The sequence below is a fragment of the Opisthorchis viverrini genome, assembly GCF_000715545.1.
Source record: "Opisthorchis viverrini unplaced genomic scaffold opera_v5_301, whole genome shotgun sequence".
In the NCBI taxonomy this organism is placed as follows: domain Eukaryota; kingdom Metazoa; phylum Platyhelminthes; class Trematoda; order Opisthorchiida; family Opisthorchiidae; genus Opisthorchis; species Opisthorchis viverrini.
The window spans coordinates 288609-312718 of NW_008751955.1; the positions used below are offsets into that span (position 1 = coordinate 288609).

A 24110-nucleotide genomic window follows, 5' to 3' on the forward strand; every position below is an offset into this window, starting at 1 on the left:
CTATCAAATCGCATCTGCTAACCACTGGATTCGATGGCATACTACCCCCTAAGCGGTTTCCTGTCGTAAGGATAATTGCGTGCTGAATCTTCTGCAGTGCTGTAAACTTTGTCGGCGGTCGGATACATATTCTTGCTGGTTGACAGTACACCAGTGTCAGACGTCGGATGCAAAAGGAAACCCGCGCGGATCAGTATACCTTGTGGAAGGATTAAGAAGTGGAGAGCGCAGGATATCGTGGAAATGTGCGGAGACTTCTGGCTAATATTGTAGAAGGCCCACAAAGACTTCTGGTGTGCGAAGCAATCGATGACAAAATGGCGAGTTTACGGATACGTGAAGGCCTTCACTTGCTCAACAGCCGCTAAGCTACTGGTCCTAACGGGTTTCCACCTGATCCATTTAAGATAATTCTCAGCCAGTATCTGCCCAACCGATTTTCCTCTACCTGGGTGGACAGTTCTGTCCCATCCATTTACAAAAGGATTCCGGCAGCAAATATTTTATTAACAGATTGGCTTAACTCTCGTCTTAACTAGACCCTGGTTTGTTCATTAACCATAGGCTCATGAGAGCATGCGAAGACGTGACCAGAGAACAACAATCAGAATTGCAGTTGGAAGCTGCTGTGTGGAGCGCATTCCCACACCGGTAAAAGCTGGGACAACGGCATGCATGCAGACGTTTTACGCTCATAGTGTTACTTGTGTATGCGGCTCTGCCAATCGATTGATTTTTCTCAGGAAACATTAGGCAACAGAGTGTGTACCAGTTTAGTTCAGTTCAGTTTGGCTGCAAATCTTGTACCAAGGATACATTGGTTTCGGCCACCAACAAACGGGTGAAGAGGGGAGATATAGCCATGCACGGCAGGTGATGGCGTTGTTGGATCCTTCTAGTTTCCTGGAAGGACAGGAAATCAAGGTGCTACGCAGTGCAGGTGGTAGCTTTGATGCCACAGAGCCACTGACTGTGTGAATGAGCCACGTCTACCAGTGTTATCAACCACTGAAGAGATAAATCCGGGGTTCCCATTCAGAGAGATGGCTCTTGCCAATCCGATTGAGTTCACTATTCAATTCTTTCGTTGCTTACTGGGTTGAAAAGAATGGTTCGACGAAGTAGATAATCCCCTGGTATGCGAAGTACATATCCTAACCTATGAAGCGTGAGTAGCTCATCGAACGCGGGAGAGTTTTCTTCACCTTCTGGTGTACCCCATTGCTACTAGTTGAATGTTCCCACGGACTAAGTCAATGCTTTGAAATCACTGATCGTCAAACAACGAGAATTTTCGTGCATCTCATTGATGAAGCAGTATAGGGTACATCGTTGTAATGTATGGCCTGCCGTTTACAGATAGACTCACATCAAACCGGCGCCACATGTGTTTGAGGTAGCCAAAAGCCGCCATCGCCTTCCCGATTCAGGATGTGATCTCGTCTCCATCCGAGTCGTTGCAAAACTGATGCAACCCCCAGGTAAATAAGTGTATCCACTAAATTGACCGTTTGACCCACAAATAGAGTTTGAGGTAGATCTGGCCGAGTTATGTACCAGCACTTTACAGTGTGAAGCACATACTAAGCCATGTGTTAGAATTATTAAGGTTATTTCAAGTGAGTTAATCGAAGGTGAGGCTGAACCCTATTTATAGTAAAGACCGGCGGATAGCTCGTTGGGCGAAAAAAATTCAACAATAATTCAGTCGGCTCTCTGCCCGCTTATTTTGAACCGTGGTCTGTGAATTTGAACCCCCCTCGGTTCATAAGGTGCTCGTATGCATTTCCGCCTTGAAGTGTCATCGGGCTTCCAGACCAGATGAACTTCACCCAGCGTTGTTAAACGATTGAGGAGAGTCTTTGTGTTCCGATTTGACTAGGTTGTTCGTACGAATTCGCTAACCAGAACGTGTTCCGGCAGTGTCTCACTGATGTTGCTGTCTTTGGTGATGATTATGTGTTCCAGGGGACTGGGGGCTAATCGTTAGTCATATCCGCTTTCGGAGGCGAGACGGTTCAGGGGGCGAGATGGTTCAGTGGTTAGAGCGCGAATCTACTGATCGGAAGGTCCGTGGTTCTGACCCAACCCCAGCCTCACGACTTCCCCTCTCTAGGCATGGGCAACCGGCCAATATCTCAACCCTCGTGCTTTCTTCGGGTGGCATGGCAGCTAGGCACCGAAACAGTGGTGCAGCTAAACGGTTTTATCACATCCGTGCTCAAAATACTACCCGGACCGAACGTTCTAATCAAAAGATTATAAGTCTTACGCCCTCGTAACATTACTACTGGCTACTTTATATTGAGATGCTTGTTTTCTGCACGAGACACAACTCTATCGAGTGCTTGAGGAGCGCCACACCTATTACCGACAGATAGTTGGGGTTTCCTGCTTCGAGGGAACCTTTGACTCTGGGTAGATTAGCTCTTCTGAGTATTCTTGCACTCTCAAAGTGCACTATCAAAATTTCTCATGGTATTGTGCCCTTGAACCTCCGAAACGATTGATTTGAGTTTCTTTATCGTTTCACGTATTTTGATAGTTACAACATAGACTGTAATTATGCCATAATATGTTAAATAAATCCGCGCACAACAGAGGTTCGGGCTTTGTCAGCCAATAAGTGTCTTTTGTGGCAACTCCAAGAGCGGTCTCACTTTATGATTGAGACTTGGCCCCTCTCAAACATTTGATCATGGGCTGCCTATTTAGCATAGTGCTAGTTAGCTGGCTGAGTACTCTACGAGCCGGTACGTACGCGGTTACCTGGTGACGAATCGGAATATTTGGAGCAGCAGATCAAGCTCACCACCCTGATGTAGTTAGGGCAGTCCTAACAACCGTCTACCGAAGAAAACGCTATTTTCTGTCCCAACTATTCATCGGTATTCGAGGCCATGACATGTCACATGAAATGAAGGCAGTTGCAGTCAGATTGGGTGTTGTGTAATGTAGGTGCTTTCCTGGCTGCGGCGCGCGTTATTCTGCTTGCGCGTTGTTGAAAATCCTACAGAACATAGCACGCAGCCGATCCCGGTGACATGCATGCTGTCATTTTCTAACCGAATGGCTTTGCCTGTCGTTTTGCGTCGGGTTTGTCTCGTATGTGATTCGCAGAGAACGCTGGGTCGATTTCACTGATGGTTCCTTGATTTGAAATGTTGCTCAGATGTGTAATTATACTGCCGTCCAAAGGTGCAGGCACCTTACTCTTGATCGTTCACCCCAAGGTCATAGAGATTCTTCCTATTAACTCCCCATCCATCCCTTTTGTTCCTTCGTTCTACTATGCTTCCCCTCACTGTTTTATGGCTCTTAGGTTCCCGTGTCGATGATGATGATGATAATGGTGAAAACCTCTCAGTCCAACAGCGTTCTTTGTCGTTTTCCAGATTTTGTTAGTCGGGGTTTAAGGCATCTTAGTGATCCATCGTGGTCCCTAATTGATGGTACGGCGTTCATGGCAGCACTAAGACCTGTCGATGTCGACGAAATTCATCCTTCACTTGGTCTACAGTCGGATAGCTCAGTGTTTGAAGCTCCGGCTTACGGGTCAGAGGGTCCATGGTTCGAATCCAACCTCAGCATCTCGACTGCCCCTGTCTAGGCTTGGACAACCTGACTCTTTCCGTTAGCCTGGCAGCTAGGCACCGAAATGTTGCTACAGCTGAACGATTTCGATTTCTACAGTCGGATGGCTTTGGCAGATGGCTAGGCGGAATACCGCACCGATACCGCTTTACTGCTTGGTAACTGAGAACGAAGCTTAATGTACTACTTATGAGATTGATTAAGAACCTCATAAACGAGAGATTCAGCTCTGTTCCACGTTAGTCTCCCGTCAAAACAAATTCGGTATGCTGATGAGTGTATAAGGAGAGCAAAGCTTCTCTTCCGTTCTTCCTCCACCCAATATTTGTATCCGGCGCGGCCGTGTGTTTCCTGTTGTCTGATCAGCTCGGTACTGTTGGGCTACTGAAACTCACTGAAGCTGGTTAACGAAATTAATCTGTTTTGGCATGCTTTGATCCCGTGGGAAAGCCAAATGGCTGCACGGTGGTGTGAAGCTGCTCATCTCTAAAGAAATAGCAATATTTATTTCATGTTCTCCGTTCCATGATCCAGATGAGTCCGTGAGTAGCCTGGGGTTTTTTATAACTTGTGTTGCTTGGTGTTAGCGGTTGTTAGGAACAGATAAATGGGTCGCCCCCTGTCTGTTTTCTGGGTATCGACTCCGATTCTACCACCCAAACGTGCTGCTTTCGGAATTACTCGTTCAAGTTTGGCGTTCATGTTACCCGCCAGGAGGACAATATCTGTCTTTCTCGCTGACAGGGAAAATCGTGACGGGAGTCGATATAAGTTATCTTTCTCGCACTCAGTATCACAATCTGACGAAATGTATGCTGATACGACAAATAAACGCTAATTACCGCACAGACCTACACTGATTGAACCAGACAACTGTGCAGCACAAAGAAGACTGCTTGCTGCGTTCCGATCCAGTAGTGTTTTCAACTCGGGCTGGGTGCAAGTCTCGCGTCATGGATACTACGCGCACGAGGATCACCAGATACCCCAAGACTGAAGCGTGTAATATCTGAACTTGCCCTATGCGGCTTAAGGTGCGTGAACGAAGTGGGCCCGTGTGTACGGGTTTCGGAATCATGGTGTATGTCGACTAAAATAGAAAACGAAGTTTCAGCAAGAGACGCCTGTTGTCCAGTTTGACAGTGCGAACATTGAAAATTATGATGTGGATCAGATCTTGAGTTTATTAGGGGATTATCTCGGGTTATTTCACCGGACGGCAGTTTGAACACGGAACAACATTAAAGGACTAGCAGACGGATGGACCCCAGCGGATCGATTGAAGAGCATGGGGGGTCTGCGTGTTAGAGCAGTGGTTTAAGGAATGTGAGGGCGAATGATACTTTCCAGTTGCCCAGACCGAGGAAGGGTTGTGTAGGATTTAAGGTCTTGTTCGGCACTCTGATCATAGTTTTTTTTATACTAAGTTTAGAGTTAGGTTTGTTTGGAAAACCCTGCCCAGAGCGGATGACTCTTATGGCGTGAAGCATGAGTGCCAAACGCTTATGTTATGCTATCGATGATGATGGCTGCGGGGGACTGTGTGTTGGAGGACGCAGGAAATGAGGCTGCTAATGCGCACAATAGCTGAATTTTGAGTCGCATCGGGCTCGTTGCAACTTTTAATTGTATTCTTACGGGATTGGATAATTATTCGGTGGTCATGGTGGCGATCAAATTGTGAGATTCCTTCGGGTGGCTAAGTGACTAGTTACCAAAAGTGTGTTACAACTGAGCGATTATTAAATATGCACTTTCTCCTATCCAGAAATTCGCGGATACTGTACACTTTGTTTACAGTGTTGGTGTGTGATTGTATGGACAACTCTAAAATTTTCCCCACTTGTAGTGGTACCCGACAAGAATACCGACTCTCTCCACTTATGTTCAGCTTGGTCACTGATGAGCTAATGTGGTAGACTTTCGAGGGTCTTCGAAATCCCTGTGTTCAGATTTTTGTGAGCGGAAACTGGACTATGTATTGACTATGCAGGCGTCAGACGCAAGCGTTGCCTGGAAAGTTGACCAACCCCATGCAGTGTTTCGTTATGTGCTTTGCATCCATAGAGCGCAAAGTCGTGCTGTGGGACGTACGGTGCTTGCTAATACCTCCTGTCATTTAAGGAAGGTTACAAAAGTCTATGTAACAATAATAGTCGTTCAGCTGTAAAACCCTTTCGGTGTTCAGCTGACATGCTACCTGAAGGAAGCATGAGAGCTGGGATACTGCCAGGTTGCCCACGCATAGACAGGAGAAGTCGAGGTGCAGAGGTCTGGTTCGAACCACGGTCAGTAAATTCGCGCTCTAACCACTAAGCCATCCAGCCCTCGTACAGAAGTTTGCAATAAACCATTAGTTTCTCGGAATTTGGGTTAGTTATGAAGGTTGCGTGACGCACATAGTCAATGCACGGACGTCGAAAGTCAGAATGGCGGTAAACACTTTCTGCCACTCATTACATCAAAAAGACATTTCACTGGGTTTCAAGGGATTTGTGTAACGTACAACAATGTGCAATGTAGTTCTGTACGACTGCGAGACTTGGCCACATCGAGAGGAAGACATGAGACACTTTCAGGCTTTTAGCCACGTATGTCTCAAAAGTATGGCTGGAATCGGCTTTAACCAGCGAATTCGCAAGAAGGTTATCAGGAACTGGGTGTTTGATGGGGCAGCAGGCACGTCTTTTGCCGAGGAAAGACGGCTTAGTAAAAATCCTGCAAAAGCCGCATACTGCAGTTGCTCAACGGGCGACCGCGATTGCCGTCGAGTTGGTCAATACGGTCGAAGTAATCTTGAGAGCAAAATAGTCGAGCTCTGCGCAGTCGCGACGTGTCCTGCACGTGACACATCCGTCCAAATGGTGTGATGTTCGGTAGTTAGGGACGGCTGGCCTCCGAACACTTATCCTACTGTCTTGTGGGTCAGATTTTGAGTCAGAGATATAAAGTGGGAAACCCCGAAAAAAACTTCCTTGAGGAAGTAGCATCTTCCGGCGTAGCTCAAGTGAAACGACTAGTCTGATCACCTGTGTCGACACAACCCTGCCAGGTGTCAGCTTGGTGGAGGAAATAAAATTTGTGTTCCGTTCGTCCTCTAGAATACCGAGTCCTCGCAACAACAACCTAACTTTCCGTTTACCACGGAAGTTGGAAAATCGGTTTTGAAAAGGTCTTCGTTACGCGTGAATCACGAATCAGAACCGTGGCCACAAAAAGGGTCACATATGTAGGGCACGACTGAGGCCGAAACTGCATCAGCCGAAGGAACAGAATGCTCAGTTGTACTGTCTGCTGGTGTCTGGACTTTCAGTCTTCGAATTTAGCTCCAATGCGCTCCTCGTGGCTGTTGTGATAATTCTCAAAACTATTGAAATTTGGTAGACATCGTTTGCCAGCTCCGTTGTCGGTCTAAGCTCTTGCGCTAGCATTTTCACCAAAACGGCGGCAAAGGGCACAGTCTGTGTGTTCACCGTTCACACAAATTGAAGCAATGTACAACACGTTGTATTTAAAATGTCTTTTAGAATTTGGGATGTCCTCTGCACTCAGCGCCGACAACCGACATGCAACGGATGGTGGGATACGAGTTGCTGTTAGTACCATAGTCGCGACCAATCAAAGCTTGTTTTGGTTCTTGACCCGCCAGTAGGTTTTTAGTCGTTGCAGAGCTTAGCTGTGTACGGTAGTGCAGTCCAGGTACGGGATTCTTCTTAACATTGTCGGACTACCCAATTCCTGGCATTTTTGTACCATGACTGTCTCATCAATATTCGGTTTCTTTCTCCACCATTCCCAAGCAGCATTCGTTTCTAAGCCTAGTCGCCTTTCTCGTAAGTATCGATGAACAGAAATTGTGGCATTTGCATCTGCTATACAATAATACGTTTTTTTTTTAAAATGGTTTAGTCGAGCTAGTAGTATTTTGGATTTATAGACCAAAGGTACGCCCGCTCATCCGAATGATGATTAACTCTATTGTAACCTTTTCTAGACAAAATCCCTATGTGACTACTCTATGGTGCGGGCAAGCTGTGTCGCCTTGTGCTCTATCCTTTGACCCACCTCGCTCTTGCTCTGCATCCACCCTTTTTAGCTACTACCGTGGGGCAGTCGGCGCCCTCCTTGTCTACGACATCTCCAAACATTCTACGTACGAGAATGTCACACAGTGGTTGCACGAATTGCGTGATCACTCTGATCAGGACATTGTTGTAATGCTCATCGGGAACAAGTGTGACCTACGACACCTTCGCATGGTACCAACAGACGAAGCCCGAGAATTCGCCATGCGGGAGAAGTTATTCTTCACAGAAACCTCGGCCTTGGATGCCACCAATGTGGACGAAGCTTTTGTGCAAGTCCTTAAAGGTGAGTTACGCAAATCGATTATTATTTTGTGATGCTCATACACACGTTTTTCGGTGGTATATTTACACAATTTTGCACTGCTTGCTGATCCCGATTTTTTCCGTGCGAGGATTTATTGCTTGCTTCATTTGTCTTGCTTCCAAGTCAGTTAATCGCAACACATCAGTGTTTTCGTTTAGCTTTGGTGCCTGTGGTCTTTCGCGGCTTGGCAGATTTTCACAGGTCGTTGCTCTGTTAGCAAGCAGTCAGTGGTCCAATCGCACCATGGTTTGCTTGTCTTTGGATGACATCCGACAGAAGTGACATGGTGAGCGGATGTCCATGGTGATTGTATGTGGGAACATTCTTATCCGTAGTACACGGAAGAAGCTTACTGTTCCCTATTTTCTGCTTTCAATTTATGGCATTGTCGCCCCAATAATTGTGGGACAAACAGGACAAACTGATTCAAAAATTTTGCAATCTTGGCAGGATGACGTAGCATTCACGTGCTTATTAGTAAAACAATAGGTGCGTAAGTTTAGCCCGGGTGCGGCTGTTAGGTTGAAAGGCGTCCGTGAGGAGCAGGAACTCGGACTTGAGAAATACGTCATCGGTTTTTTCATTCACATTCGCTATGTTTTCGCTTGTTTTCGGAGACCGCTTGTGGGGACGTTTCACTCCTGCTAAGTTCAGTGGACGTCTTGCTAATACACACACACACACAGAGTTCAAACATGACTTTTCTCCGTCCGGGGTATTTTACTTTAGCCAGTAAGCACGATAGGCTCGCAGCCGTTAACAGTTTGACACCAACTTTGTGCAGTCTGGTCTCGATTATTATTCTATAGTTGCTGATCCGCTTATACTCGCTTATCTTTTAGCCATTCATGAAGTCGTCAGCTCCCAACCATCTGCCAGTCACGCTCCAACAAACGTATTAAAGCCGGTCGCAGATCCGCTCCAGTCACCCACGACCACCACATCCAAAAAATGTTGCAATTAATCTCACACTGAGCACCCCGTTTTGGCGGGCTTTATCCGAACCACTAGTTCATACACTTACACATATGTAATACTACGCTATCATAGAATCTGATCCAGGTTCCGTGTGACTGTGCTCAATTGGTTCGCCTGCAGTCGCCTTTCGTTTCCCCTCCCTACTCTACGTCGGATTGATGTGAACGCAGTGAAGTCGTTGCCAATTGCATGCTTTGTCGTTTGTGGTTAACCACTGGCTCTGACTGTTGAACACCCGCGCACAGACACTAACTGGTTGACTTTTGAGTTTTAAGGCGTGGCCCTCATTCCAAAATGCGGCGGGCCTTTATTCTCTCTCTCACTCACTGCCAGTGAATTAGAACCGCGTGTCTTTCGTTAGCACATTTGTCCGCACTCCGCTATTCTGGCTATTCCGACGCACCTGTTTCCTGTACTGGTTATCGTCGTCCTAATCGTCGTCCTCACCTGCTTTCCACCCCGATCGTTCACAACATCTAAGCACCATTTGTGACTCTGGGTTCACTACCACTACTACTACTAATGCACTAATGCGGTTTTCATCTGGCGCGCTTTCTGTACTTGATGCGCCATCTCTCTCTCTCTCTATGTGTTTCCGCTCTGCACCGATCTGCTCGGTACAGAATACCACGAATCCACTAACCTACTCGCCCCTCAGACGCTACTTGTTCTCCTGTGATACAACAACAACAACAACAGAGGTTCGTAAAGCAAACACGGTTCCGTTCTCACTCACCTGCCTTATTGTATTCGGCTGATACTAGGCTCCTTTTCTCTTCCTATTTCCTTCGCTACATGCTACAATAACCTTCAAATAAAGAACAGCATCACTTTGAAAAAACGAAGCATATCGTGTCGTATTGAAGTGGCTCTTTTCTGGGAGGAGCTGAACAATAGAGTAGCTTATATCCTATGTGCTGTACACGGTGATACGGGTCGTACCAGACCGAGTCGTTACATTAAGGGTCTCTATGTGTAAGTAATCCTCGGATACTGGTCGCAGACGTTGTTGTGACTGATGGTGATGTACGTTAAGGAACATCCCGGGCCTTCCATCCTTATTGAGACTCAGCAAATCTGTCTAAAGAGATCGGATACGTAACCCTTCTGGTCAGTGGTTTCAGGCTGCTTACCAGACGTTGATGTATCTTCCACGATTGCGATAGATGTTACTTGTCAGGAGCTGGCGTAGGCAGTAAGTTTGTGAGTGTGTATGGTAACAGTGCCGCGTCTGCATATGTGCTCACTGCTGTTTCCGGTCTGAAGTCAATAAATTAACGTCATGTGGATTGATGCGTGCGTTTTCAAGCGGATAGGGCGAGATGGACCAAGTGGTTAGAGCGCGAATTTACTGACCGGAAAGTCCGTGGTTTGAACCCAACCTCTGCAATTCGACTTCCTCTGCCTAGACTTGGGCAACCTGGCAGTATCCCAGCCCTCGTGCCTCCTTCGTGTTGCATGGTAGCTAGGCACCGAAATGGTGCTACAGCTGAACGATTATTTTTTTATTTTTATTTTTTTTCGAACGGATGTTCACACAGAGCTCGTTATCGCGAACTCGGCTGGAAGTAGGGATGCTGATTGCCATACTGGAAGTGGATCGTATTATGCGTGGATTTTTGTCATATCCCTGCGCATCCCGTCTTTTGCAGGTCTCATCACATTTTGTTGCTGCCCTTGCTGATTTGTCTCACGCTGCACCTGTTGGCCGCTCCGCATTTCGAGGACTTTTTTGTACGAACCTCGCCTCGACTAGACCTCACAGTTGACTGGTAAACCATTTCAGCACTTCTCTTGATTTATTCTGTGAGAGATCCGGAAATTCTCATTAGCCACGATAGCTGAGTGCAGGAAGAGAATGTGGCAAGGTCTCCCTACTTTTGTTACCATCGGTTTTTGAGACTCCTATTTACTCTTAGGGATCGGTAGGAAGTCACCTGTACATCGTGTATTGAGTATGTTGAGCTGTGTGCTGCAAAATCTATGATTACTTGTAGGCGCAGGAAGCAACTGCCTATCCCTGCTTGGCGTCGTGTGTGTCATTACCACAGCCTATCTGATTATGCCTCAACACCCAGTCATATTTCAGCCTGTCCTCTTGTCGTCTACTCCGGTTTATTTGCTATACTACGATAGTCGAGATCCGTCACGGATCTTCCTGATCCACTGGAGTTTATCCGTGTGATACGAGCACTGTGTCATGCGAGGTTGGTCAGTGGGGTCTGACTGAGACATTCTGATGATCTCCAAGTTGGGAGTTGGAGTATGTGTGATTGCATGTTCCTTAAAGGGGGCGCTATTCTGTTAGCCTGCATTGGAACCAAAGACTCTGGTTTACGTTCATACTTGCCCTTCCGTCGGGGTTTTAGCGCTCTAGCAATATCTCCGTCTGCAGACTACCACGAACCGTACAGATAATAGTGATTTCGGTTCCATGATATATCGATCGTCGTCTGCTGCCATCAGTTGAGTCGCTTTAATTGCTGCATACAGCAGCTTTAGTAAGCGGAAACAGACCACTGCTGATATTTCCTTTCCTTCGATATGATCTCTTAACTCCCCGTCCCATCTAGCCGTGACTTTTCTGTAGATGCAAGACATGGGAATGTCGGTCTTTAATCCAAAGAAGCATGCCAGTTCTCATGTCTACCGCTTCTCATGCACTTATCCGGCATCGTTCTCCGGGCTTCATCACAGCCTTCAGCGTGCGAACTGTGCGTTGGCACGCACTTTTGGTACTCTATCAATAGGCATTTGCCGCTTTTTTGAAACCCCACCATGCTGTCCGTGTATGGAGGGCGAGATGGTTCAACTGGTAAGGGCGCGAATTTACTGACCGGAAAGTCCGTGGTTCGAACCCTATTTCTGCATTTCGACTTCCCCTGTCTAGGCTTGGGCAACCTGGCAATATCTCAACCCTCGTGCTTACTTCGAATGGCATGGCAGCTAGGTACCGAAAGGGTGTTACAGCTGAACGACGGTAATCTAGCCACCGCACCTTTGTCATCTAGACACCAACCCTTTCAAAATCCAGGTGATTCCTTCTCTGCAGCAACGGGTCACTGCGGTTACTCCCGAACTCAGGTTTACTTTGCGCTATTCGTTCATCTGTTCCCCGTCAGAAGGTGCTTGTTTACCGGGAACTAAGCGCTCTCTTATCTAGCTGGTTGTTCTGGTCGCCGGTGATCTCACTGCACAAGTAAGCCGCACCTTTGTCATCTAGACACCAACCCTTTCAAAATCCAGGTGATTCCTTCTCTGCAGCAACGGGTCACTGCGGTTACTCCCGAACTCAGGTTTACTTTGCGCTATTCGTTCATCTGTTCCCCGTCAGAAGGTGCTTGTTTACCGGGAACTAAGCGCTCTCTTATCTAGCTGGTTGTTCTGGTCGCCGGTGATCTCACTGCACAAGTAAGACATCTTTGCACTGAACATTGGTTGTCCCTAAGGGGTGTCAACACTGGCGTTGCTGTCTCTGATAATGATGAATTCCGGGTTCAGAGGCAGTTGACACCGTTGCGATACCTGGCCGTTCCCAACTGACGGATGACGATTGAACCAGATTCACTGCATTGTCGTTGACATAATTCACCCAGGTCTGTAAGACGACAGCTCCGCACAGATGGACCTGATGAAATCAAGTCGCTCTGAAAATGGAAGAACCTAGTGCAACCGGAAATTTTCGGAAACTTTTTCACCCAATGCTAATATGTCTCTGTTTCGAAGCCCCACAAATACGAAGGGCCGGATGGGCTAACATTAGTTAAGGACGGTAGTAAATTCTCGTGTTTTGTCTTGACAAGGGTATTTAAACTGACTTGAAACGAATAATACGTTCCAACGAACTAGAGCCAATCAGTCATGCCTTTTTTAAAAAAAGATGCCGGTCCATACGTGGCCAGTAAGTTTACTAGTACCAGACAAGATTCGGACCATATGCTGGGTGCATTAACTGCATCAGTTACTTGAGCAGCAGCGTCATGCATACCGCCGACAAACTGTGCTGGTTTTCCGAAGCAGCCCCTGGCTCCGTGGATAGGTTGTCCGACGAGGTATACCCTCGAAGTTTGTGAATATCGTTGATTGCATTTAGTCTCGATAGGTTTTTCTTAGTATGCAACCCAACAGTTTCTCCACAACTGGCGCGGTTCGCTGGAATCGTTCCACATTTCTTATTTGTCTTTGTCGTAAACATCATGGAGTGCACTCTTTAACAGGCCGTGCATTTAGGTTTGGAAATCGCATCCGAATAACGACTGGTAGACAAGTTACATAGATGACAGTATCCTGTTAGGTGTTGAACAAGCGTCCGCACAAACTAATCTAAACAGAGAATATTAGATGTAGTTAGTACCGTCAAGTTACAAAACCTTCGGAATTTCTGATGTCCCTGTGAAAAGAAATTTGAAAAAATCGTTCAGCTGTAGCACCATTTCGGTGCCTAGCTGCCGTGCCACACGAAGGAAGCACGAGGGCTGGGATGCTGCCAGTTCGCCCAAGCCTAGACAGGGGGGGTCGAGAGGCTGAAGTCGGGTTTGAACCGCAAACCTTCCGGTCAGTAAATTTGCGCTCTAACCACTTGAGCCATCTCGCTCCTGATGTTCCTGTACCCGTTTAAAAATTCAAGATAAGAAGTTTGAATTTTGTCAGGTTTATTTATCTGAGCTTCTGGATAAGCCCTGACTGTACTGACAGATGAAACCAATGCCCCTGTCATGGAGGCACGTATAATACTCTCCAGCTGGTGTTATTTTGTTGTCAGCAACCCACACCCCTGAGGTCAAAAGGTCGCATGCGCAAAACTCCGTGAGAATAATCCAATTGTATGGGTGTGAAGCTTAGCCTCTCTGACCTGAACGTGTGCGATTATTTCAGCACCTCTATCTCCGTAGTATCTCACGAGCTAACTGGCTGCAGCTCGGTCCGTAAGCGAGCACTGGATATTGAATCAGATTCGCTTGAGCGGCGGCAGCGACTCGTCGGGTCAAGGTGTTTCTTTCATATACTACACATGCCTGACTGCTGTCTACCAAAGAAAGTCATATTTTCCACTCCGAATGTCTGTTGACGGATGGTTCGCGGAGGACAGACCATGATTTGGCAATACGAAATCGAATCGGCTTGAGTATTGTGCTTCGTGTCTTCCTTGACAGGGCCCACATACTTCTCCTGGCCCGTGGTTACAAACCCTCTGGGACGTGGTGCGTAACAGATCTCTGTGACGAGCATGCAGTCACTTCCTGGCAGGACTGTCCCACTAACGGTTGTCTGTGCTGAGTTTGTTGAGGCTCTCAATGAGTGCTAGGTCTATCCGGCTGATGGCACCTTACCTCAACCTGACGCTCGTGTGTTTATACTAACGGTTTTGGGAGTTGCAGATAACTTGCTAACTTGGACGTTTTCTCCAGGCATGTAGGGGGTTTCCACGGTTGTGGGGCGCCAGTTTCCACTATTGCTCATGATGACGACGATTACTCAGAAACGCCTGCAATCGGCCGTCGCCAATGTTCTGTTTCCCGGTATTGCTTTCAAATTGTCGGTGACCCCAAATTACCGGGAACCGGATTCATGCGCGCTCCATATTGTTGTCGCTGGTTAGTGAAGCACGCAGGCCGGATACTCTGGAGTTTGATGAAAACCCCACCGAGAGTTACAGTTGAGTCTCATTTGGGTCTTCAGTTGACGCCCTACTTAATTTCCAAAGGCATGTTTAATTCCACACACAGGCCTTTTTATTTGATGTCTTATCGTATGATCATACGAGTGCCTCTCCAGGTTGGGGATTAGTACGTGTATAGCGACTTGTTCTGTAAAATTTGAAATGCATTTGCGTTTCCTGCCAAACACCGCTTCCATACGGTCAGGCTTTTGAGCCAAAGTCTTTGGTTGACGACCCTGATCGTCCTAGGTGTCTAGGTGTGGACGCCCTAGCAGTATTCCAGTCCACGTACAACCAGGCCTGTAGTGCGAGAGAATGGACTAAAGAAGCACACCGAACTTATTCTTCCCAGGGCCCATCATACTAGTTTCACCAACTGGCTTGTGGGGTTTCAACGTCTCTTTCCCGAGATAGAAATAAAATGAAAAGAATAGCGGTTGGATGCCTTTGCGCTGGTGGTGTAGTTTAATAATTAATATAGATACGGTCGCAAAATGTCACGTAACTCATGGGGAACAGGGAAATTAAGACGCACATGGACGGGGTAGTGTGTGACAGTCTTATGCTTGAACAATAGTTGTCGTCGTCCAATCTGAATTTGAAGATGAGGGTAGCCATGTTCATTCTTGCAAGTTTTCCTTGTCCGGCGATTGAAACTGTGAACACTCTTGAAAACCAAGGTGCTCATATAGTTTTATCGCAGTTTGTATCCGTTTTTGTGAGTTGTGTTTCACCTATGTGTGTGAGGCCAGGCCAGGCGTTTCACGTACTCAGCATCCCTGTTGTCTTGGTTACGTGCCGTTTCGTGCTCAAACGTATTTCTGCGTTCCTGATTGGTCAGGACCATTGTCTATGCCAAACCATATCTTTGCTAAGGTTGTAAGCGTTAGTTTGTGACAAACGGTTGATGTTGAACAATGGAAGTTTTTGGTTGCAAAGTCAATAGTTTTGGGGTTCATTTGTCCCGTTCTTCAAGTGCCTGTGTGACCAACACTCAGGTAGTCACAAGTTCCTGTAAATTCTCAGAAAGCTGTTCTGTTTTTGTGGACATTTTTTTCGATGGTAACACTACATCAGAGTAATGTTAGTGATCACCTGTTCGGTGCCCGCTTTCGCTCCAATCAGAGGCTGTTATTGCGTCCAGTGTAACTTGTGGACGCATAATTCTAAAACGACCCCTTACGTTCATTAATAGGATCTTCATAGAACCGATATGATTGGTGTTTTGACGATCCTCGGGGGTGTACCCTAGATCTACATGGTTCAACTGAAGCATGCCATATGCTTCAGCGCTGCAATATTGCAAGATACGGAATATATTATAAGGTTTCCTTACAAGGTTGTGGAAAATTCGAGATTTTGGGTTTGGAGGAACTGTTCTCAGTACATAAAGTTATGTAGCTAAAACCCCAGAGACGCTACCCAAAATCAAACCAAAAAGTGAAGGTAAACCCATTCACTGTATATTTACATGTCCGTTCCAGGACGAAAATATAAAGTGTACTGTGTATGGGTCCTGTGCGAGTATGAATTAACCACGTGGTACGATAAGGGCATGCCATGAGAATGTACTGACTGCATATCTAAGTCGACCAGTTGGAGTTTCCCTGTTCCATTTATGCTACATTCTGGGGTTTCAGGAATAAAAAAATCGTAGAAAAGCTCAGCTCTAAGGTGGTTACACATGATGTGCGGAGTGGATGAGTGGAAATAGTTCACGGGGCAACAAGGTGCAATGAAGGTCTCCAACTTCCCGTCTCTGAGCCCCAAGAACCAGCTACGCATTCCTATGCAGTGATGCTCCATTATAAGGAGTTTATGTTTCCTACGAAGTTGTTTCCGAATTTACGATGATTCTTGTGGTATGGGCAGTGTTCTTATGCAATAACCCATGTGATTGTTTATGATCTAGCACTTAACAGTGTAATAATTTACATATCGCTGCAAAGAATCCGCAAAAAAGTCGAAGATGGTATTTGCTGCCGAAAATTATTAAGTTACTTAGGTTCTATGGGGAAATAAGGTAATTCAGTGTTCTACTTTGTGGGCGACCGATGGATTAAGCGACTGTATGTACTGACCCTTCCCTCAGGGTATTCCCGGACGTGATAGTTTGTGTCAGGAGACCACAACAACTTGTACGCTGTTGTACACCGTGGCTCAAGCCAAATCTGTAGAGCCAGAACACTTCCTAGAACCAATCAATGGGAGAATGGGATGTCTTTTTGTGAGAAAAAGACAAACTTTGTCAGTTTACAGTCACCGGACTAAAAAAGCATCACCTGACTAGGTACCCGAGGATAGCCTCCTTCGCGCGTTTCATTTGCCAACATCCATCTGCTGCGTCTGCCTTGTGAGTTCTCTTCCCGCTGGATAAGGGCCCAAACATCATTATATTTTCAGCATGTAAGTGAAATTCAAGAATTTGGCAACAGACAGCCTGATGGGCCGCACTCCTTAATGCATCTTACTTAATGCTTGTGCTGAAACATGATCTACACAGCCGTCTGAAATGCTGTGCAAGACTTGAGTCCCTGGAGGACTACTCTGGTTGATCTGGAATACGGTATACATCAGCGTGCTATCAGACATCGAGTGTGGTCTGTACTGATCATAAGGCTCGACACTTCCTGACGTTGGAAGAAACGTAAGGAGTAAATACTCATAAAAACGTTCATCTGTAACACCATTGAGGTACCTAGATGCTATGCCCCCCGAAGCAAGCACGAGGACTGAGATACTGCCCAAGTCTAGGCAGGAGATTGAGAAATTAGGTTCGAACGACGTAACTTTCGATCAACAAGTTCGCGTCTTAACCACTGAGCTTTCTCGAGTGCAAAGCAGAGTTTAAAACCCTTGACCTCTCGGCAAGTGGCTGAACACAACCGTCTGATCACAAGCGGCAAAAACGGTAGAAGAGTTTGATAGTGGTTTCAGCACAAGATTGTAACGGGCCAGAAAGACCTCCCACAATTGATACGATCACTGGCAAGATTGGTTCACTCGTCCCTAATCTCTCCGTCTCTTCAGCAGCCAAAACACTGAACAACAGTTCAGCTGGCCATCTGCCTCAGTAACAGAACTCTCGAGGGTTAGTGTAGAACTTCTGACGGATTCGGAGATGTACGCATACGCACGGCGGACAGCCACTGCATCACCAACCGCGCTGTGGCCCACATTACTTTTGTGGGGAACCCTTCATCCCCATAGAGGCAGTGAATAAGGCTTCCTCAGTAGAGGCTGTGTCGTAGCAAGTCTCCTACCAGCATGTCAGTGGTTTGCGAAGAGTGAGTTTTCTCATTTCTCGGGATACCTATCCTCGAGTTTGTGAAATTTAACGAAAAGTAGTCTGGTTAATTGAAATGATGTAGTTGTGTGGAGTCGTCGACCGACACAGAACTATTATACCAGATTCGAAAGACGTCCAATTGTTTACCTACACAATGCAGTATTTACGTTTAATTTGCAGTGATGTAATGAAAGCAGACCGGGTTTTCCTAGTCCCTAAGGGAGTTGATTTTTCTGTTATGCCTTCGAAATAAGACCTCCACACTCTTCAATGCAACTTTGTTTCAATCCAGTGAGATTTTGGGCTCTCGGAATGTGTAGAGTATACTGTATTCCCTAGAACGTTTGAGTAATTTTCGCGGCACATGCGTAAAGAAATCTGTCATCCTGTTTTTGTTGTGGAATGATGTCGCGGCCTGCTCAGGGAACCGAAAGATCGCTATTCCGTTGGAAAGACAGGGTGGTGACATACTTGCGTTTCCCAAAAGTTAGGGCGAAACATCCAGTCAGGTCATCACAACATGCACAGTTACTGAGTCATCCTGTCGATGAAGCATTCACATGTCACTAATGACGTGTGCTGTGCAACAATTTCGGTCACTCACCATCGTTATACGGATATCTTCAACTGAGCGTTTGTCAGTGCCGGAGGCCTCCTAACAACTGAGTGCATTTTCTGATTCTATAGTTCAACAAGAATGATAAGCAGTCATTTTTGGAGAGAATTCAAGATGGAGGGGATTTCTCAGATACGGAGCTCGACTAAAAAGTGTAGCATATCGAATGGCTTTCGGGTTTATGTTGTGTCAGTGAAATTTAGTAATCGCTTCCGAGACGCCTACGCTTCAGGCCGTGCTTATTTTCAACAGTGAGCGGCGATTGTTCGACTTCAAGATATCCAACTGTAGACCCTCTATGGTAATCTTATCTTTATGGTGGAGCGCAATACAAGCCTCTTTTTTCTTTGGTAACCTAGCATTACCTTTCAGACGCCATACCTTCCTATGCTTCTTTGGTAGTGACGTACCGAAATGACACTACAACCGAGCCTGATCTGGTTCTCGTGACAAGTGGGGCTTGGGCGAAATTCCACTCGTCGTTTCGCTTGAACATCCATTTTTGTTGTCTGTCTCGAGTGAGTCCCTTGGAATAGGTCGTAGCGTTTACCTGATGTACCAACATTCCTGCACTTTATCGGGAGGAGGCGTACATAGATCGTTTTGGTTGCCTTCATCTCCAAAGTCGGGCTTCGCGTGGAGCTGGAACCGACATCGAATCGCTCCAAACAATGGAGTTAAGTCCAAGATCAGATGGCCAAACGTACTACCTACTTTGGAACTGTGAAAGTAAAATGGCTGCAACACCCTTTCAGGGCACTCGAAGGAAGAACGAGGGTTGAAGTACCTCTGGGTCGCCCGAGCCCAGACGGGAGCAGTTGGGAAACCGGGGGGATTAGACCATCTGAACAGTCAATTCGCTCCCTAACCACTAAGCGATATCGAGTCGCACTTCGAATGGGTTGTTAACGAAGGGGACCATCCGTTTCAAGTTCCTGTAAAATACCAATGTGCGTGGTTGAGGGGAAATCGATAGTTTTTTTCCTAAGATCATACCTCACTTTGACGTCTTACGACGTGCACAAGATTCTCGAGCTTCGGACAACCTAGCTGTTTTATCAGTCAGTTCTCTCGTGAACAGCATTGAATTGCACACCAAAAGCGACCGAATCGGTTGATAGCTATATGTGGTCTGGTCTATGGCTTTTCCGCTTAAGTGGCTACACGAAACAAAATAATTTAAACGCCTCGTTTTTTACCAAATGTTCTACTTCTTAATTGTATACAGGATATGTGTACTCATTGGAAGGACTGAGTAGACAGCGTGTGTATACTGATCAGTTTCATCCGACAAAGCTAGAAGGGAAGTCGAATGGTGACGAGTCCAATTTCCATCGATCGTTGAATTCCCACTTGTGCATCTTTGGGAGGTGCCTATACCTCCAGACACTCAACATTTGATTTCACATGTCTGAGAGTTATGCGATCCAATCAACAGACTTAAAGTTACAGTGAGGTTTAGATACCATAAACATGCGTCATCGAGAAGTGTTAATTTGCGTGCGAGACCCTGCTTCCTGATTAACGATCAGCTTGTTATTTTGATGGAGCTAGTAAGTCCATTAGGCTCGTGATGCAGTGTTACAGATTGCTTGCGAAAACTTTCCGACTAGATATATTATTGGTCGCTAAGTTTCTGCCAGATACATAAGTCATACAAATGCCTTCATACCTTGACTAGTCGGACCGTTCACTTCACCAACACACCGCTGTTAGGAGAGGCGTTCTGTCTATCGCAGCAGGTAAATATCTGATAGGCGCTTGTTCGATTCACTATGAAACAGTCGCTCTTTGAAACGCACAATCGCGTTGGGAGTTCGCTGAAGGAAGTTCCCTTTTTCTCGAACAGGTGGTTCGTAAATTTTATTTGCCTTGTAGCCCCACCTAATTTTATCTGTTATCGCAATCGGTGAATACCGTGAGAGTTGGTTTTGAAGCAACTCTATGTGATAAATGCCTGAAACGTCTGATTCAGGTAGGGGACTGGCATCTTCACCGTATATCACCTGCAATCGGGTACTAGCCCACCGACCCGGATACCGTTTTCTAAACTGGGTTGAATGGCGTCTCACTCGCCTTTCAGGCTGTTGGACATATTTTTGTAAAAATTGGTGTTCAAATGATATACACCTGATTTGTTATAGTGTCGAGATGAGTCCGTTTTTCAAGTGCATTTGTTGTTTGATGTGGTTGTCTTTGCCCTCAATTCGTCAAGTGTGTGTCAGAGTGCTCGGGCTGGCAGTTGCATAGACACATGTTTCCACTGGTATTTAGATGCGATCAGGATACATTTTTCCTCTGGTGCCTTGAACTTGGTCACCATAGTGATGCTCCGATGAACGCCTTCGAGTCATTACGCGTAACTGACTCTCCTCAAGCGTTGCTTTTTGCCATAAACAAGATATTCAACTGAGTCCCGCATCAACACCAACTTCCTCCACAAGTGACTTTAGTTCGTCAATCGTGATGGCTCAGTTACACGGGGAACTTCTCTTAAACACTACCGCAACATTACCGCTCCGACGTTCCCGTCAGACTCAAGAAATTCTCGTTAATACTGGCAGTTTTCGCGTGTGTATCAGCACAGCTACTAACCCGCCGCCACGCACTACTACGCTCCACAATAACGCACTGATGATGTCACCTTGATTGGTGATGAAACGTTTGTAATCAAATTGTCCAGCTCAGCGAACAAGCCAACGACCATGTACCAACCATCTTTGCTGCGTTATTCAGCACATATGCAGTGCTCTTCGCTTATGAGTAGTATCATTCGGGCACATCTTGCTTGTTTCTGACTCTACGGTCCTCATGAACTGAGGTTTCGGCTTAAGTCGAGGGCATAATCCAAAGAGGTTGTTGAAGTGTTGATGTACTAACTGCCCTGAGATTCCACGTGAGTTTTGCAGGCAAACGTAATCAGTAGGCGAATCAACTATCAGTATTCCAGAAGGATACTAACTGTTATAAGATTACTTTCGTTGAGTAAACTGTGTGTTTACTCTGTTATGGATCTGGAAAAAGATGTCTGCTTGTGCAGGTACCATCATCGTCGGAAACTGTGCTTTTACTCCATTGTCTCGCAATTGCATTGTTTGCTTCGCAATGTGCGTCATATCCTACATTGGCTGTCAACGCATGTGTTTGCAGCGCTTCGTGATCCTTTTCACGATTGCCACTGAGAGAAGTCACGGTAACTTTGCTTGAATAAGTGATACCAGTTGTTCTCAACCGCTTGTTTAGATGAGCAAAACTCGGTCTCTTCGACCTCATGTGGCGATTGCAATCGCAACTGTGTCTGTTAGGAAATGCAAACTGTAGAGCTTCCCGTTGGGTGTCTGGTTAATTATCTGCTTTTGGTATGGACAACGCACGGCTTGACAGAGATCACGGAGAGTTTGAGTGTTGTTGGTGTAGTATGCCTTCCAGGCTGGGATCCCCGTGACCCAGTCTGTGCTTGGCTGGAGACGTTGCAAGAAGTGGTAGCTAATCGATGTCAGTGGTGTTCGTGCTGTCACTGCTTCCAGATTGATTGGGCGATTGGAGGTGTAGGCACCTCAGAGTGTTTGACATAATCCAGCAGTAGGTCCCCTCCCTCACACACTCCTTTTTCTTTTCTTTTCAGTCTATGGCCTTTAATATAAATGTATATATATATATATATATATATACCATAACGTTCGTCTATATATATAACGTTAGTGAAATGCTTTGAACGAAAACCACTCTCAAGATAGACGTACAACTGTTCCCGAAGTGATATCTCTTTGTACAGATTCCCGAATATGGTTATCCTGAATGACAGTCGCCACAAAATAATGAAGGGTGCTGACCCACCTGATCCGAGGCAGATATCTTGAAAAAGAGGACATCCTCCTGAGGAGTGCGTCCCTCGTGAACCACGCATTGGTTTTTATCTTCCTTTGAAGAAGTGACAAAAACCGACCCCCTCCCCGGCGTTCTCCATAAGGGAAATTGCGTGAGCTCTGTTCTTGATTTAAAAATACTGTGGACTAATTCTCAGCACCGCTTTCTTTTGGCACTTCCGGCCTCATTCACATTACTTCATGAGTAACGTTTGATTCCTAGCGCTTATATTGCCTTTTTCGTGTCCGCTGAGATCCTGGCTTTGTAAGTCCGTTTCTAGAGAGTATTGCTCATTCACAGAGTTTCTTTCATTCTAATCGCTCGCAACATCGGTCGACTGAGAGCGAACAGCTTAACCTGTGCATCCCTAACCCTTTGTGCGATTCTACTCTATTTGAATACTACTTAGCATCTTGTTTCTACTTACAGAAATCTACAAACTTGTGATTGCCAACCCATCTAGCGGCATGAACACACTTCCCATCAAACCTATCCCAGGTCCTTCGGTTGAAGATCAGCCTACAAAGAGAAGTTGCTGCTGAAGCGGCTACTACTCCATCTGATTCAGCCATTTTTCCATCCCAGAAGACCTGACTGAATACTCCAAACAACAGTGCTTCTCCGTTCATCCCGGCAACTGTACACACATACTTTATGAACTTCGGTTTCTTTTTTTTACAACAGAGCAATTTTATATGTCCTGTTTACCTGACCTTGTTCCCGTCTGATTGAACTGCTCTGCTCTGCTCTGCTCTGCCTTCGTCCCACCTTATCACTCTCCTGTGCTCTTGTAGGCTGTGACAGAACAAATGGGGAATTCAAACCTATCCTGGTGACTTGCTGTCTCTGTGTGCATCACAGTTTATTGGGGGCTGTCTGGGTGTTATTCACATCAACTCATGCCACCCCACCTGGCCTCCCTCATACACCTTTTATCCGTTTCGTTGCGTCCGAATGCGTTGAGTCGTGGCATGCACGGAGCAAAGACTCCCGCGGAATACTATCTTGTTCCTGTTATCCTTGTTACAGTGTTATGATTCTCCCACAGTCAGATGCTACAAACCAATGGGATTAAAAGATTACTCTGTTTGGGACACGTGCTTCTCATCCTGTATCCTTTTGATAGGCATCAATAGATGTTTTCATTATCGCCTTCACCTTGACTTTGAAGCATTGATTTTGCTTCATGAAACGGTGTGTTCGACTGACGTTTGTCCAATCCTATCAATAAGATCCACCAATGCGTTTAGTGGATTAACCTTCGGTCCACATCTGAGATAATCGAAGCGGAAGGGGAGGGGATTGTAAAATCAACGTGCGAATCGCTTGCTGTTTTCAGGCGAAGCAGATGTCCTAATGGTATTACCGAGGCTATCCTTAGATGGGAAGAGCACTGAACTCACAACGGAATTCGCTTCCTCAGCTCATCTCATCACCTTTCTCTATTTAGGTACCAACTATGTACCAATAGCGTGCTCTGTTTCAGGGGCGACGGCCTAACCGGCTGATTACTCTGGGGTTGTTCTGACTGAATGGAATGTAGGACAACTAGGCACTGAAGGCGATAGATTTGATACAGGAGGGGAAAGGCGTACGAAACTGGACCATGCTTGTCAGTGGTTAGTTGGCGAAGTTCCGTAGTTTCCGTTCAAGCGGACGGTTATTCTCAATCCCACCGAGCTAACTGGTCATGGCATTCATGTGTCGTTTTGCCA

General features: G+C 46.2%; 1 protein-coding gene across 1 annotated transcript in view; it reads left to right on the forward strand.

Annotated features, from left to right (window-relative positions):
• T265_09699 (hypothetical protein) overlaps positions 1–23547 on the forward strand; it is a gene marked incomplete at both ends in the record, with an annotated part of 30829 nt that extends 7282 nt beyond the window's left edge. The window contains 2 exons of the mRNA XM_009175855.1: positions 7691–7965; positions 22825–23547. Coding sequence (XP_009174119.1) covers positions 7691–7965; positions 22825–22937 — 388 coding nt within the window. The remainder of the gene's footprint in view (positions 1–7690; positions 7966–22824) is intronic.
• Positions 23548–24110: the final 563 nt, after the last annotated feature.